The sequence below is a fragment of the Mirounga angustirostris genome, unplaced genomic scaffold (genome assembly GCF_029215605.1).
Source record: "Mirounga angustirostris isolate CCGP_5_RB_7025 unplaced genomic scaffold, mMirAng1.0.hap1 SCAF_14, whole genome shotgun sequence".
Taxonomy (NCBI): Eukaryota; Metazoa; Chordata; class Mammalia; order Carnivora; family Phocidae; genus Mirounga; species Mirounga angustirostris.
In genome coordinates, this window is record NW_026991722.1 from 52,026,274 (window position 1) to 52,044,253 (window position 17,980).

General features: G+C 41.9%; 1 protein-coding gene and 2 pseudogenes across 1 annotated transcript in view; 2 read left to right on the top strand and 1 right to left on the bottom strand.

The window, feature by feature from the left end:
• The first annotated feature begins 1,295 nt into the window (after positions 1–1,295).
• LOC123853269 (bublin coiled-coil protein-like) lies at positions 1,296–1,546 on the top strand (annotated as a pseudogene).
• Positions 1,547–7,525: 5,979 nt separating this feature from the next.
• On the bottom strand, positions 7,526–8,056 carry LOC123852368 (chromobox protein homolog 3-like; annotated as a pseudogene).
• A 2,952-nt stretch (positions 8,057–11,008) lies between these two features.
• The window catches only part of SMCHD1 (structural maintenance of chromosomes flexible hinge domain containing 1), a 139,266-nt gene continuing 132,294 nt past the window's right edge, over positions 11,009–17,980 (top strand). Inside the window, exon 1 of the mRNA XM_064577866.1 lies at positions 11,009–11,573. Coding sequence (XP_064433936.1) covers positions 11,397–11,573 — 177 coding nt within the window. The 5' untranslated portion in view covers positions 11,009–11,396. The remainder of the gene's footprint in view (positions 11,574–17,980) is intronic.

Sequence of the window (17,980 nt, forward strand, 5' to 3'; positions counted from 1 at the left end):
CACCCCTGAAGAAGAATAAGTTGAGGTAATTTGCTCTATAGAATATCAAAACACAATAAAGCTAGATTATTAAGGCAGTGCAATATTACCCGAATGGGAAAAAAAATAACCAATACAACACGCTAGAAAACCTGGGAACAGAAGCATGCATTCAATTACATAGGACATAGCAGGGAAAAGATAGGCTGACTGTTCAATAAATGATGCTCAATTATTCATTAAAAAAGAATGACATTGGTTCCTTTGTCAGTATGATACAAATCAACTCCATACAAATTAAAGAAAAAAACGTTTAATGGAAAATATTTAAACTTTAAGAATAAAATTTGAGAAAGCATTGGAAGTAGAGGAATTTTTAAAAGGAGACCAGAAAGCACTAACCATAATGAGAATAATTAATAAATTTAATCATATTAAGATCAGGTACTACTGTTCATTAAAAGATCTCCCAAAGAAGGGAAAATACAAGCCACAAACAGAGGAAAGATGTTAATAAGACATATAACCAGCCAAGGTTTAGTAGCCACTATATATAAAGTACTCCTAAAAATCTATGGGGAAAGTCAAACCCATAGAAAAATGGGTGCACTGCATGAAGAGGCGTTTCACAGAAGAGGAAACACAATTAGGGAATACACATATGGAAGGATGCTCAGCCTCATTTATAAGGAGGGGAACACAGATTACAACCGCAATGATACACTATTTCACATTCACCAGATTGACAAAAATTTTTTAAAGTAAAAAACTCTCCTAAGTGTTGACAAGGAAATGAAACGGCAGGAACTCTTCTATAGTACTGGGGAAAAAAAAAAAAAAGGCATTTTCTGTTAAATTTATAAGTACACGGACTCCATAACACTTGATATATATCCTACAAAATATATCCATTGCATAAGAACACCAGAATATAACACACAAATATTCATAGAAGCCTGATTTTTTTTAAAAAGCAAAACAAACAAGAAACCCAAATCCTGGAAATAATTAAAATATCCATTGAGGGGCGCCTGGGTGGCTCAGTCGGTTAAGCGTCTGCCTTCCTTTCAGGTCACGATCCCAGGGGTCCTAGGATTGAGACTCCCCCAGCCCCCAGGGCTCCCTGCTCAGCGGGGAGCCTGCTTCTTCTGCTCCCTCTGCTGCTCCCCTTGCGTGTGCTCTCTCACTCTCTCTCTCTCAATAAATAAAATCTTTTAAAAAATGTCCATCGAACCCATCTTCTGGCCGGCACTAGCTGGTGGTACGATGGTCACCGAATTCTATCTTGTGTGGCCCCAGCAGCTCTGGAGGTTGCAATGTCAGGCCCCAATGGGGACCTGGGCATGCCTGTGGAGGAGGGAATGGAAGGTGGTGATGACAGCTCCAGGGAAGCAGAGCATACTACCATCGGCTCCATGTTGGACCAGATCAGCTCCTGTCTGGACTACCTAGAGGAGAAGAATGACCACCTACACACCCTCCTCCAGGAGCTGCTTGAATCCAACTGGAGACAGGTCTTGAGTGTCAGCAGCAGCTGGGTGAGGCTGCTAGTGATGCTAGCCACTAGGCTGTGGGAGCCCCCAAGCAGACCCAAACCTTCCTCTCAGGGCTAGGCTCTGGCCTGGGCACGCATCACCTAGCTTAGATACCTTCTCAAGGGCTGACCTACAGGTATGCTGGTTGGTTTGCCTGCCTGAGCCCCCCTTCCGGTACTCCCCTTGGTGTGCCTGGGTCAGCCCCCACCACCTGGCATCCTCTCATGGGGTCAGGTCTGGGCACGCAACCCACCCACCTTGCCTGCCTGCCCAATTCCTGGGCACTCCCCACTCTGCCCAGGCCTTGAGTGTCCACATTAAATGGGTCTCCAACACCAAAAATTAGTACTACTACTAATAATAAATAAATAATTAAATGTCCATTGATAGAATAATATAGGAGTATATTTATATCAAGAAATACCATATAGCAGTAAAAAAAGATTGAACTACAGCTACATGCATCAACATGAATGAATCTCACAAACATTTGAGCAAAAATAATAGTTGCGGAAGAATATATAAATGTGTATGTGATAACTGTGACTTATAATATGAAATGTATATTTGGTCTTGCTGTTCCTGACACATAGCCTTAAAATCCTTGGAATTTCTTAAGTGATAAGAGTGATAAAGGTGTCTTGTTATTCTTAACAATCCCTTTTCAACTACATCGAGTTAATGAGGAGATTTTTAGATTTTTATTTTTTTAAATTTTTTTGGGGGGGTCGGATTTTTAGATTTTTAGAAAGCCCTTAAGAATGGGAGTTCATTGCCAGTGGAAACAACCAGGAGGGGAGGAACTTCCAGTCCCACCCACTTCAGCCCACCTCCTAGGAAGGGAGAGGAGCTAGAGGTTGAATCGGTCACCAATGGCCAGTAATTTAATCAATCATGCCTATGTAATGAAGCCTCCACAAAACCCCAAAGGGATAGGGTTTGGAGAGCTTCTGGGTTGGTGAACATGCAGAGCTTCTGGAATAGTGGAGAGCCCAGAGAGAGCATGGAAGCTCCATGTCCCTTCCCCTATACCTTGCACTAGACCTCTCTTCCATCCAACTCTTCCTGAATTATATTCTTTTATGATAAACCTGTAATCTGGTAAGTAAACGTTTTCCTGAGTTCTGTGAGCTGAGTTCTGTAACCTAAGTGTCCATTGATAGATGAATAAAGATGTGGTATGTATGCCTGTATGTACATACACACACACACACAATGGCATATTATTCAGCCATAAAAAAATGAAATCTTGCCATTTGGAACAACATGGATGGACCTAGAGAATTTAATGCTAAGTGAAATGAGTCAGACCGAGAAAGACAAATACCATATGATTTCACTCATATGTGGAATATAAAGAAACAAAACAAATAAAGAAAAAAGAGACAAAGAAAAACCAAACTCAAATACAGAGAACAAACTGCCTGTTGCAACAGGTGGGTGCGGAGATGGAAGAAACAGGTGAAGGGGATTAAGAGTACACTTATCTGAGGAGCACTGACAAATGTATAGAACTGTAGAATTATTATATTGTACATCTGAAACTAATATAACACTCACTGTATGTTAATTACACATCAATAAAGAAAGTGTTGTCCCCCAAAAAATCATTGATAGTTTTGGAATGTTTGTTACAGCAACAAAAGCTGACTGATACTGCTGATAGAGATGGGGAATTTCCTACTGGTGACATAGCTCCCCTATCTCCCCGGGTAAAGAACAAGCAGCAGAGCTTTTGCACCAGTCCGGGTATGAGTTTTGGGCATATTTACTAACATCTTTTGAGTTCCAGGTTCTTAATCTATAAAATGATTAAGGTAAAGGTTGGTGTGACGATTAAATAAGATAGTTTATGTAAAGCCCATAACTGTACTGAGGATATGCAAAACATGTCTGTTTCCTCCCTAAACATGATGGAAGGAGCAGTGATAAATCCTTGAGGACAGAATGAATGAATGAATGAATGAGTCTTTCCAAATCTGAGTCCTCATTCACTGGAGCCCTCCCAAGGCTGCTTGTCTTCTTGTACCTTTCTCCTTCACTACTGGTTTTCTTCAGCTGCTAACTTATCCTGATACTCTTCTCCTCTGGGCAGGGTCTGAGAAGGTTCATTCAGCTTCAAACATGAATCCTGGGTTTCTAAAATGCTGCAGTGCAATGCCTGGGGCCTTTCTTTGCTTCTTCAGAGACATATCTTTTTCTGCTGGATAAATTCTCCCAGTCTTAAAACCTCTCCAGCCACGGTGTCCTCACACCAGCAGAGCCCACCCTGTGGTCCTGGTCAACAACATGGATGTCTTGAAGGAAAAAATAATCAGTGTTTTATTACCAAAACACAATCAAACAGTAAATTTAAAAACTTTAAGGTGTTTCATTCAAGGTTAGTTCTTTATGTGACATGGAAATTAAAGCTAATGTATCAGGAGAAAGTTGGCAAAGACTGATATGGCTAGAGATATATTCTGAGATATTAACATATTTTAACATGTTTTTTCCTTCTTTGATTTTCCCTTAACCAACTCCACCAACTCCCTATCCCCATCCAAAAAATAGCAGGCTGTGTGCTTTCTTGCCCCAGGAGAACTTTGGCACAGACTATTACTTTGGTGGCGCCCAAAGATCCATTTCTCCCATATTCTTGCCTGTGGTATAGTCCTTTCCCTTTAATTTAGGATGGCCCTCCGACCTGCTTTAACCTACAGAGTGTGGCAGAAGTAACGCTGTTCCAGTCCTAAACCTTAAGAAGTTCTGCAAGCTTCCACGTTTGTGCTCTAGGGGGAGTCAGCCGCTAGTCTGACTACCCTGAGCCCACCATTGTGAGAATCCCAACCAAGCCAAGGGGAAGGGTTGAAGAGATCTGAGGGCCCTGGCCAACAACCCCAGCGGAGCTCTCAGACAACAGCCAGCACCAACTTACCAGCTACATGAGTAAGGCATCCTGCAAGTGACTCCTCTAAGAACTGCCCAAGCTGATAGCACCAGGAGCAGAGAAATCTGGTTCCACCAAGCCCTGCCAAAATTGCCGAATCATGAACAAATAAAGGAAAAGATTATTGTTTTAAGCCACTAGGTTTTAAGGTAATTGGTTATACAGCAATAGATCACTGAAACAAGGTACAGAGTAGAAAAGACACTTTCCTCCTGGGAACTCTTCTTCCCCTAAAAACCTAAGCTCTTTTTTTTTTTTTTAAGATTTTATTTATTTATTTGACAGGGGGAGACACAGCAAGAGAGGGAACGCAAGCAGGGGGAGTCGGAAAGGGAGAAGCAGGCCTCCCGCTAAGCAGGGAGCCCAATGCGGGGCTCGATCCCAGGACCCTGGCCACATGACCTGAGCCCGAGGCAGACGCTTAACTGACTGACAGGTGCCCCAAAAACCTAAGCTCTTAGAAGAATGCAAAGTGTTTTGGAGAGGGGATAAAAATGAATGAAAGACTTAGGCATTGATAGAGTAGCTTGAAGAAAGATGGATTAAAATAAAAAAAGAGATTCCCTCTGGGCTGGTAAGAAGAGATGGTACTCCCAACTCTCCTAAGTAGCTATATAGTGCATCTGAGCAGATGGGATCAAGAGAAGCCTTGTAAGTGATTCCCATGTCCCAGGTGGCACAAAAGCAACAGGAAGCCACCAGATCTAAAGAGGCCATGTTGACAAGGATGAGCTTCTCTCCCCACTACTCAGAACTTGGAACTTGTTAAAACTGGCAACAGAAGGAAACCCAAGATGTTTTCTACCAGTCTGGTAGATTGGGGCTTAGAGTCATAAACTGTATTATTACAACGTCTTTAGCTAGCAAAGTCTGAACTCAGATCACTAACATTGTCCTTACCTTTCCTGAAAGAATTGTACTTAAAAAAAAGTTTATTTTTGAGGGGCGCCTAGGTGACTCAGTTGGTTAAGCATCCAACTCTTGATTTTGGCTCAGGTCATGATCTCAGGATCATGAGATCGAGCCCCACATCAGGCTCCAAGCTGGGTGTGGAGCCTGCTTAAGATTCTCTCCCTCTCCCTCTGCCCCTCCCACCACCGCCCTGCACTCACGAGTGCTCTCTCTCTCTAAAAAAATTTTTTTTAGAAGATAGGAGTATCAAAAACTCACTTTCCTTGCTCTTTATTTTCCTTCTTTTTTTAAAAATTTAAATTCAATTAACATATAGTGTATTATTAGTTTCCGAGGTAGAGGTCAGTGATTCATCAGTCTTATATAACACCCAGTGCTCAATACATCATGTGCCCTTCTTAATGTCCATCACCCAGTTACCCCATCCCCACATCCCCCTTGCTCTTTATTTTCTAGGTATTTTTATTTGAGGAGAATTTATCTTCATCCACAAATCCTAACAAGCCTGTATTTCCAGCCCCCCTCCCTTCTTTCTGGCAACTATCCTTGATCTATAATATATTACCAAACTGGTCTCATCACAGTACACAGATAACAGCACCAACCACCAAATCAGCAGGGATTTCCACAAGCATCCCTCTATTGCGGGGGGCTACTCAGGAGTTTGGCTATGTGACTAGCTTTGACCAATGACACCAGCAAACGTAATGCAAGTGGAGCTTTGGTAGGCACTTGCACATTAGAACCTTTTCTTTCGAGATTCTGTGACAGCCAAGTGAGAAAACCAAGCTATCCTATTAGAGACGCCTAACAGGGGAGAACGGAGCTTCAGTTCTCGATAGCCTCAGCTGCCAGCTATGTGAATGAGACCGTCATGGACCATTCAGCCCCATGCAAGCTGGCAGGGGACTGCTGCTGTGTATGTGATCTCAGGTGAGGCCAGCAGAACTGCCCAGTGAAGCTCAGCCCAAATTTCAGAATCATGAGCAAACACATGGCTTCTGTTTGAAGCCAGTAAGTTTTTTAAAATGGAAAACCATCTACTGACCACTGGTCACCAATATTTACAACGAAGTAAGCAATCAATACACAGTTGGATAACATTCTGATTACTATAAAGTTACCGTTTCTCCAGACTTCTGCTGAACCAGTATCACAAACATTGAAAAGAATGAGGCTGCATGTAAGGAATGGGTTGGGTAAAGAAAAAACACACAAATCAATAGTTTAAATTACAAAAGTTTGTTTGCTCATTTATGCTGGCAGGTCCAAAACAGCAACATTTCTAATCATCAGATTGGTTTCCACAAATCCTGATCTTTTAGTCAGTATAGCACAAGGATTTCAACCTTTCGTAAAGGAATGGTTCTCTAGGGGGAACTTTGAATGCCCATTTAACCAAGTCTTGTTTGGCTTATTAAAACACATCATTTGTTTAGTCTTCTCCTCTGAGTGGGAAGGTTGTTGGGAGTGGTAAAATTTTTTCTTCAGGAAGTTTTGCAAATAAACTGTTGCACTAATATAATTATAGATATAGATAGGAATTGTGATAAGTCTACTTTAAATTCTCCAATTAAAATAGTTTTTATTTAAATTGTCCAATTAATTGTAGAATCATCTACTTGCTTGAAGTTTTATGGCTTCAGGAAAATTTTCCATTTCCCTTGAGGTAATCTATTTCTTGCTTTTCTCAGAAAGATGGCATCCCAGAAACAATATGGACTTACCCATGATTGTGAAATGACATTTTCGTTTTGGTGAATGTAAAAAAGACAAAAACAAAAACCCAACAACAACCATTTACACTTGTATAAATAAACAAACAAAAACCCAGAATGGTCCTTAGCCATTATTGGTTAAACATAAGTTCTGATTGAGTTATGACTATGGAAATTTTTTCTAACATTTAGAAAAACTGCTCTTTAATGAGAGAGAGAGAATAATCTACCATGGTATCATATGTTCTTTTCTGATAAATGAAGCAACTACAGTAAGCTTTTATTTGTCCAAAGTAACCAGTGCTATTGATGCAAGAAACAAAAACAACCCAACAATTCCTTTGATACTATTCAAAATAAACAGATTAAATTTGATTTTCATTAGAATATAGTTATTCACATGAATGCGTCATAGAACCAAGACCCATACATATATATATGAATATGAATGATTATTGAGCATCTTCCGGACAAGAATGCAAAGTTTCTCTCTCTTTATAAAAAGCAGTTACAATTTGAGGACACTTCACGTTTGCCTCTTTTGCCAGCACCATGTCTGTCTCATCTGCATCTCTGTTTCATGAGAAAGATTAACTCTCCACTGCTGTGACACTATTTGTTCAGGACAAAGACCACTGGCAAAGTGTCTTGTTTTGTCAGCAGCATCTCTTTTCTTCTTTGATTTGCTGTCATCAGATTCACTGTCAGATAAATATTTTCTTTTTGTCCTATCTTTTTCTTTAACTACTTTTTCAGAATTAAGAAATAGTTTGATTAACTCTGGATGATCTAAATTTTCTTCAGGTTTTCAAGTATTGTCAGAATTTGTAAATCTCTTCCATTTAAGAAAGTACTTCACCTTCCCGTTCTCTACACATTGGTACAGTGCTTTTTCCACCAGCAAAGCTTCAGGCTCTTCAACTCTTACTCCTTCCATCTGTTTCTTTCCCATTTTTTTGCAATGTAGCTTTTTTGGAGGCCATTTTTAATTGTGGAGTTGAAGAATTATATTACTCACTGCCTCCAGGAGGTCTAGTCTGGGTTTGTGGCATTTCAGATTATGGGGCCCACACCCCAGGAGGAGGACCATGGAGAGCTGTGCAAGAGGCCACTTAGTTTTTGGGGTAGGTTGTTATGCAGCAATAGGTAACTGATACAGGGACACTTATACTCTATATTTTAAGATGGCTAATGAAAATAAAAATCGAGTTAGTTGAAGAGTACTAGTTGTGGTACTGGGTTATTTCAAACTTCTTATTTTTTTATTTTTTTAAAGATTTTATTTATTTATTTGAGAGAGAGAATGAGAGAGAGGGAGAGCAGGAGAGGGGGGCAGGTCAGAGGGAGAAGCAGACTCCCTGCTGAGCAGGGAGCCCGACGCGGGACTCGATCCCGGGACTCCAGGATCATGACCTGAGCAGAAGGCAGTCGCCCAACCAACTGAGCCACCCAGGCGCCCTTACTTTTTTTTTTTTTTTTTTTAAGATTTTCTTTGTTTATTTGACAGAGAGAGAGAGAGAGAGAGCGAGAGCAGGAACACAAGCAGGGGGAGTGGGAGAGGGCAAAGCAGACTTCCCGCTGAGCAGGGAGCCCAACGTGGGGCTCGATCCCAGAACCCTGGGATCATGACCTGAGCAGAAGGCAGATGCTTAACAACCAAGCCACCCAGGCAGCCCATCAAACTTTTTTCAAATTGAATAAAGAACAAACTCATATTTTTTTTGTTTTTTAAAGATTTTATTTATTTATTTGACAGAGAGAGAGATTAAGCACAAGTAGGCAGAGCGGCAGGCAGAGGGAGAGGGAGAAGTAGGTCCCCTGCGGAGCAGGGAGCCCGATGCAGGGCTGATCCCAGGACCCTGGGATCATGATCCAAGCCGAAGGCAGATGCCCAACTGACTGAGCCACCCAGGCGTCCCTCATCTTTCTTTCTTGATAAAGCTATCTGAAGAGTTTTGCTCTGAGAACAAGTGAATGGAAAATGGTTCTGAGGCTGTTCAGATCGCCACACTGGCGCATAAGACTGATTCAGACTTGACCTCTAAGAAGATACTATTAATGCTTCCACCAATGGTTGCCCATAATATTGTGGTATACTTCTCTGGCAGTTTTCTCTCTCTCCTCTTGGCAATTATCTTGAAATCTCTTCTAAAGATATGAAAAGTTTGTTTGTATCCACCTATATGTGCAATTTGGAATTGCTGTACAGAGAAATGAGAAATTGCCCTGATGATGAACTGGACCTAGTCTCAATTTGATGAAATAGTAAGGCAATTCATTTTACCCATTAACTAAGAATTTTACCCAATTTGTTTTTTTTCTTGAGCCATTTAAATCAAAGACTATTACATAATGGGATAGAAGGAAAAGGTCCCACATGAATTTGAGAGGTAAAACATGAGACATCAAAGCAATCCCATAAGAACTGGAGGTTACTTTGGTCTGTCTTTCCCTACTTCTCCCTTCAGTTACATGAACAGCATTTGGCCACAACTTGCCTCTTGCCAATTTTATTCTTCACCATCCACTGCTCCATTTTCCCCACTTCCAGCCCTAATTACGTTCTGCAGACATACATGCCTTCACACTCTTGTTCCTACTGTGTTCTACCTTAAATAGCATACATGTCTAGCCACTCCCCTCCCCCAGGATTCTGGAACATCTTTATATGGACAAGCAAATCTAAGTTTCTAACATACACCAGTGATAAGAATCTATCTATATAACTAATCATGAAGGTCTTTTCAAAACTAGTAAAACAGAAAATATACTAAATAATTACCCATTGGAGAATCGAAAAATCCCTCAGTCTGCTACCTTGGGCTTAGCGAATTTACATGTCACTCTCAAGTACAAAATATTCACTAGATATTTTTAAGAAATGGGGGCACTGGGTGGCTCAGCCGTTAAGCGTCTGCCTTCTGCTCAGGTCATGATCCCAGGGTCCTGGGATCCAGCCCCGCATGGGGCTCCTTGCTCTGCAGGAAGCCTGCTTCTCCCTCTCCCACTCCCCCTGCTTGTGTTCCCTCTCTCCTGGTGTCTCTGTCAAATAAGTAAAATCTTAAAAAGAAAAAAAAAAAAAGAAATGGAAAGTAAATGACTAAACGAGTCCTCCCAACAATGACAGTTTTATTTGTTGAGTTAGGGCACTACGCGCCCATGGTAAGGATATTTAATGAAACGCAATAAAGGCTTTTACCCAACGAGTACTGTATGTTAAGTATTTTGCTAAAATCATCTAACTTAATCCTTTGGCGTAGGTGTTCTAATTCACAATTTTTATCAACATGACAACAGCTGTGGAGGTAAGGTCAATGCAGTGAGAAGGTTTAGACACGGAGCCACTTCAGGACCCTCGGAGGCCCCCCGAGGGAGGCCACAGTGACGTCACAGCATCTCGGTTCGGACGTTCTCAGGGACAAGCTTTGTCTCAGTGGCCCACATTGGAGCCCACATAAAACCACTAGCAAAGGAGGTGGAAGAGGCGGCCCAGGGTGTCCAGGCGTCTATTTTCTCCGCGTGGGGACACACGTGCTCGCTACGGAGGAAATCCCACCCAGCGAGGCCCGCCGGCCTGAAGCTTCCCGCCGCCGCATTCCCGCGACCGGGCGCGGGGCAGCATCCCTGGCCGGGGCACCACCACCGCGGCGCCAGGAGCTCGAGGCCAGGATTCGGTCGGGGGTCACGTTGAGGCTGGAAGGTACCAGGACCCTATCCGCCAGCACAAAACAACCGCTCCGAAGACGCCCCGCCGCGGGGCTTGGCACTAGCTCTCCTTCCTAGGCTTTGGGTCTCCCCTCAAGAGCGCAGGCGCCCGCAAGGAACCGCGCTTCCCTCGCAACTTCTCGAGGGCGAGAGGGGCGGGCCCTGGGCGGCGGGCGCTGAAGCCCCGCCCGCGCGGCCTGCCGGATTCGCCCCGCCTCCTCTGCGCGGCGGACGGCCCTTCTTCCTTCTGCGCCACAGTCCGGGGCGGCGGCCCTGGTCCGGGGTCCAGCTGCGAAGTTTTCGTGGGAAGGGGCGGGCGCGGGTCCGAGCCCTACGAAGAGCGCGCTGCGCGCCCCCTTCTCCCCGGGAGCGACGGGCCGCGGAAGTGACGTGTGCACGAGCAGGAGCTCGTTTGAATCGGTTCCCGGGTGATCCTCGCGCCTGCCGCTGCTCGGCCGCCGCCTCCGCCGCTGAGGGAGGAGCTGCAGCGCTCCGGGCTAGAGGCCTCGCACCGCCCCGGGGGCTGGAGCTGAGGAGGGCCGCGCGGAGTCCGCGCCTCGGCCCTGAGCGCGGCCGCGGTAGACGCCGGCGCTGCTGTTTTTTCTCTTTTCCCCCAATATGGCAGCGGCGGGCGGCGGCGGGCCCTCGGTGGGGACCGGAGAGGACGGCGGAGGCGACGGCTGCAGGACGGTGTACTTGTTTGACCGGCGCGAGAAGGAGTCCGAGCTCGGGGACCGGGTGCTGCAGGTCGAGGAGCGCTCGGACTACGCAAGGTTCCGCGCCTCTGTGTGTCAGGTACGCGAAGGGGCAAAGGAGGGATGCGCGGGTAGAGTTTGGGTTGGGAGGGTGAGGAGACACTCAGGTTGCTCACCAGGGGCAATAAACCTGTCACCTGGCCCTAGTTCTGCGGCCTTGGCTTCTCTCTCCCGGGTGCCCGCCATGCCTGTGGCCCGGCGGCTGGAAGCTTTGGGCCGGTCCCAGCCTCGGCCTGGGAGCGCGGAGCCAGCATCTCCGTGGGCCTCCCCCTGCCCTTTTACGGGGTCGGGGTGGGGGTGGTTCTCGCTGGCCAGGATTTCATACCTCGGGCTTAATTGGCCCGTGGCGACCTTAGTACTCTAAGGCCTTAGTACTCTAAATTCATCTTCCAGTAGGGAAAGCCACTTGTGTCTCTTCGTGTGGAACTTTTTAAAAAATACGAGCGCAGAGTTAGAATCCGATGGCTCTGTTAGGAGTGTTGCGATGGTTCAGAGGTCTGAAATTCCTGGAGTCGATTGACCTCAGGTTCGTTAAATGATACCATAATTTCCCGGGCCGTCCTGTCAAGGTTTATGGGCCCGCCCTTGGCGGGGTCCTTCCGTAGTGAAAACACTTGTCCCAGTTAGCTTCGCAGGTGGAAGCTGCCCTTCTGGTTTTCTGAACCCTAGCCCTTGAGAGTTTTAGAACTAACTTGAAAGGTGTCTGTGGGTAGCTGTGGAACACCAAAGAAGGGTGTGTATGCCTGAGTGTGTGTGTATATATATGTGTGAGAGACATGTATGTGTGAATATATATATATTTGTGATATATATCTCCACTGTATTAGTTTGCCTTAAAAATTAATAACTACAGGGGCGCCTGGGTGGCTCAGATGGTTAAGCGTCTGCCTTCGGCTCAGGTCATGATCCCAGGGTCCTGGGATCGAGTCCCGCATCGGGCCCCCTGCTAGGCGGGGAGCCTGCTTCTCCCTCTGCCTCTCTCTCTCTCTCTGACGCTCATGAATAAATAAATAAAACACTTAAAAAAATAAAAAATAAAAATTAATAACTACGTAGGAAAAGCTGTGAAGAATTTTATAAGTAGGAGGTGGAGGTGGTGCCTGAGCTTTAAAGAAGGGACACAGTCCTGTGCAGCGTTAACCACATGGAGTTCATTTTAAGCTACAAAGAACACTTAGCTTCCAAGGAAGGAGAACTTTGTGTGAAGCATTGTTTTAAATTGATTAGACTGATGATTTAGTACCGTTCTAGACACATAGCTCTGTAGTTGCTGAAATAATTGAAATCAAGACCCATAGAATAAAGGGGACTTGGGAGCAAGGACCTTGGGTTTGTTCACAACTGTATTCCCACTGTCTAGAACTGTGCCTGGCACATGGTAAATGTCGAAATTACAATGAATGAATGAGTGAAGCGAAAAATGTATAAAGAGTGAATTCATTCTATGCCTGGATATAGCAGATTCCTATGTATATATGAAAACTGAATGAATGAGTGCTCATCTTTTTTTGATGAGTGTTTTCTATTCAAAACCATACCAGAAAAAAGGGAAACCCTTTATGTTTATTATTTTTATTGTTAAAAAGATCAGCAAATTAAAATATGGAACTGGAGGGGAAAAAAGTAAACCTTTTCTTCACTGTAAAATTTATAACTGCTGGTAGCACTTGGGGTTATTTCTTTGTATCCTTACCCCAATTTTTTTTTTTTTTAAAGATTTTATTTATTTATTTGACAGAGAGAGACAGCGAAAGAGGGAATACAAGCAGGGGGAATGGGAGAGGGAGAAGCAGGCTTCCCGCGGAGCAGGGAGCCCGATGCGGGGCTCGATCCCAGGACCCTGGGATCATGACCTGAGCCGAAGGCAGACACTTAACGACTGAGCCACCCAGGCGCCCCTACCCCAATTTTTTTATAGCTATTTTTTCACCTAATATTGTTAGTATTTTTCTATTTTAATGCAAGTCTTCATAATCAAAGTTTGAAATGGTTTGTTTAGTACCACTGTTTACATAACCAAATCCCTTCTTTTTATTGACATTTACATTACTTTCAATTTTAAGTAATGCCATGATAAACATCTTTGAATAGTAGTCTTTTATGTCTTTTATTTTTCCTTTAGTTTAAGCTCTTGGAAGTGAAATTTCGCCAAGGTCAGGATTATTTTTTAAAGCTCTTGATAGGTATTTTCAGTGTGGTTTTCAAAAAGGTTGTACTAATTTACCCTCCATCTAGAAATAAATTCTCTCTGTGAGAAGTCTCACTAACTGTTAGATAGGGGAAGTATTATTACAGAAGTGGAAACACACTTTTGAAGATGGGTGACTCACTTAAGTCAAACAGATAGTACAGTCTCAAATTAGGATTCAAACCCCAAACCCATATTCTTTCTGCTATACCACTTTGCCTCAAATTAAATTGTAATAGGGAACATATATATTTAATGCATTCTTTCAATATATATTTTTTAAAGATTTTATTTATTTATTTGAGAGAGCAAGAGTGCGTGCATGAGCCTGGGGGAGATGGAGAAGGAGAAGCAGGCTCCCCACTGAGCAGGGAGCTTGAGGTGGCTTCTATCCCAGGACCCCCAGAACACAACCTGAGCTGAAGGCAGACACTTAACTGACTGAGCCACCCAGGTGCCCCATTCCTTCAATATATTAATTTGAAAACCAAGGAAAATATTTCTTTTGACTAGTTCTTTCTTCCTTCTTCCCACTTCTTCCTGCTGGAAGATTCAAAGGTTAAATTTGATTAGAAGTGAGAGTGAAGAACTAGTAAAAAAAAAAAAAATGGAAGGCTAACTTTTTTCAGAGGATTTATTTTTTAAAGCATCATTAGGTTGTATAACCCAATCCCATAACCTTGTTTCCATTACCTACATGAACAACTGAATTAAATTACTGAATTAAGTCCAAGGTTATACAGATACTAAACAGTGAAACTGGAATTAGAATCTAGGTCTGATTGATTCTGAAGCTTGTTATTTTTATTAAAACCTCCACAGTGTCCACACTATTTACTAAAGCCTTCATCTTCTTTGTGTGTGTGTGTGGTGGGGGGAGGTAAAATAGTGCACTAAATTGAAGCTTTTCATTAGAACTTAAACCAATAAGTGTCAGTAGTGCTAGAAAGTATAATGGATCCTAAACTGTTATTTGGGGAAAGCTCACCTTGTGGAAAAAGGGAGCAATCAAGAGGAAGGAAGAAGAAAGAGTTTAAAAAAAAAAAAAAAAAAGGAAAGAACAGATCTGGAAGAATCCCTTAGACCTGTGATAAGCAGCTATTGACTCACCTGAACCGTTGTGGCCTTGTAGAATCAAAGATTAGAGGATGATTCATTTGGCTAGTTCTTAAGATATATCCAGACATTAAGGGAAGTATGCAAACCTTTCTCTCCATCTCCATATTGAGAAAATGCCTACTTTTTCCTTTGTATGGTTTCACTATACCTTGTGACCCTACCATGGCACTTACGCCATTGTACTTTAAAAAAAAAAAATCTGTATGGTCTTTGAGGGCAGGAGCCTTACCTAATAGTTGGTTTATAGCTGTTTAGTTACATGAAACACTCTCTTCCTTTAAAAAAAAAACTTGTACATAGGGTACATATATTAAAAATTCCAGAAGATAAGGGGTGCCTCGCTGGCTCAATTTGTAGTGCATGTGACTCTTGATCTTGGGGTTGTGGGCTTGAGCCCCATGTTGGTTGCAGAGATTACTTAAAAATAAAATCTTAAAAAAAAATTCAGGACAAGGAAGAAACATAAAAGTAGATATAGGAAGGAATAAAATAGTAACCTGAGGAGAGTTAATAAACTTTGATAATGTCTTACGAATATCTTACACCATTGCTGAGCCATGAAATCAGCTTTGAGTTTCTTAGAGGTCAAAACAAAAGGACAGATAATTTATAGAAAAACTACAGTGTCTATAAAATAAAAACATTCCAAGTGCTAGTGAAGCAAAGCTTTGACTTGAGAAAAATTTCTCCCTAGATTCCTTACAAATCCTGGTAAAATGGACAACATACCTAAAGATAGGAAAGTCTGCTGCTTATTTCCTTTAACGCAAGGTAGGATATATGTATTATTTCGGGTATTGCAAGCTGCTTTAACCACTCAAATTTTTTTTTAGAGATTTCTCACTCAAGTGCAATATGGGTGTTCCTGGTCTGTGAGTGATTCAGGGACAAAACCATTGGATATAATGTCAAAGGACAAATCATTAAAGGCTAGTTTGCAGAGTTTCAGAGCAGTGCATTGAAGTATATAGTTTCTGACTTAATCCATGGATGAACTTTAAAATATTTGAAGATTTTATGGACTACAATTTAGATAGCCCTTTATAGATATTTCTTAAAATTAGCTTTTGAGAGAAGTTGGGCAGCAGGTAGTTTGAAGCTGACCTGAAGAGACGGAGGGCAGGTAATATTTTATTACCCATTAAAGGTACTTCTGTCTTCATTACCAATTAACCCAGAAAAAGATGGGACCAAAATGTTCTTATAAAAATGAAAAAAACCTAAGCAAGACTTTTTTCCAGATAGAATGTTATCCTGCTTTCATATAGGGAAAGACAGAGGAGGTATATCTAGTCAAGGCCAGGTTAATACAAACACATGAAAGCCTTTAGTTTATGTCTGATAAGATAGAATTTAGACTAAAAATATGGAGAGAAAAGGATATGCCATCTTGAACAAAAGCATAATGAATAATTAAAAAATTTAATTTATATTTGTCAAATATCAAAGCTTTTAAATATTTGGAAAAATTATGAATTCAAGAAATAATTTTTATATAGAATTATAAGTAAAGAAAAAAGATAGCTTAGTATCTTAATTGAGTAATAACTGATTAATGGAGAAGAATGTATGGAATAATTAGATATAAATACTTTTCAGATATATGTAGTTTTTTTTTAAAGATTTTATTTATTTATTTGACAGAGAGACCCACAGAGAGGGAACACAAGCAGGGGGAGTGGGAGAGAGAGAAGCAGGCTTCCCATGGAGCGGGGAGCCCGATGCGGGGCTTGATCCCAGGACCTTGGGATCATGACCTGAGCCGAAGGCAGATGCTTCAACGACTGAGCCACCCGGGTGCCCCCAGATATATGTAGGTCTTAAAAATTCAACTTGGCACATAGTTTTTTCAGTAACTGTAAGAACAAATTTTGTTTTACAGGATACATAAGCACATGATCTAACAATTGGGACACTGTAGAAATAAGGTAGTACTAGCTAAAAAAATACTCAATGCACAAAACCCTAATAAAGTTCTGTAAAAAGTTTTTATTTGTTAAACAAGTACAGTTTTATTCCCCATCAGATTATATCCATAGCTTCATTTCTGTAGGATGGAATTACATGGGAGAGGATTATCTTTTTTTTTTTCTTTTAAGATTTTATTTATTTATTTGACAGAGAGAGACACAGTGAGAGAGGGAATACAAGCAGGGGGAGTGGGAGAGGCAGAAGCAGGCTTCCCGCGGAGCAGGGAGCCTGATGCGGGACTCTATCCCAGGACCCTGGGATCCATGACCTGAGCTGAAGGCAGACCCTTAACGACTGAGCCACCCAGGCACCCCGGGAGATGATTATCTTTAGTTTTAGTGAAGTATATCAGATTGCGCTTCCAGTATGGTTTTACTGATTTTCATTCTTCTCAGCAGTGGGTAAGGTTCAGTTTCCCAATATGGAGGCCTATGCTTTATATTATCAGGACTTAAAATTTTTGCCAGTCTCATGGGAATAATAAGTTATTTCAGTTTCTCTAATAACTAGTGAAGATAAGCATCTTTTCATATTTTCTAGTTTTTTTCCTTTATGGCTTGCATGTTTTACATATTTTCAGAAATCCTTTTCGCTACTCAAAATTATTCCCCTATGTTTTCCTCTAAAATTTTGGGTTAATATGCAGCGTCTTTAATACTCTTGGAATTTCTTTTTGTGTATGTTGAGATGGGGATCTTATTTTACCTATTTTTATGCAGTTAACTAGGTGTTTCAATATCATTCATTGAAATTATTCTTTCCCCACCAGTTTATAATGTCACCTCCTATTTGCCAAGATCTCCATGTATATATATGTGGGTCTGTTTCAGGATCCACTGTTCTCTTCCACTGATCTATTATAGTATATTTTACATTACAAATTTTTTCTTATAAAATACTTCAAACATCTATAAAGAGATAATAGTATAATGAGCCCACATTAACTCATCATCCAGATTCAATAGTTACCAAGTATTTACCACACAAGCATCATTTTTGTCTTTTTGGTTCTTGATTCACTTTGCTCCTGTATATTTCACATGCATTTCTGTGATCATACCATCAAAATTAACATCTTAAAATATTATATAATAGCTTAGTCCATATTCAGATACCTGTCTCAAAATGTCTTTTTAATGTATTTAAATCAGGATTCCAACTGGGTCCTC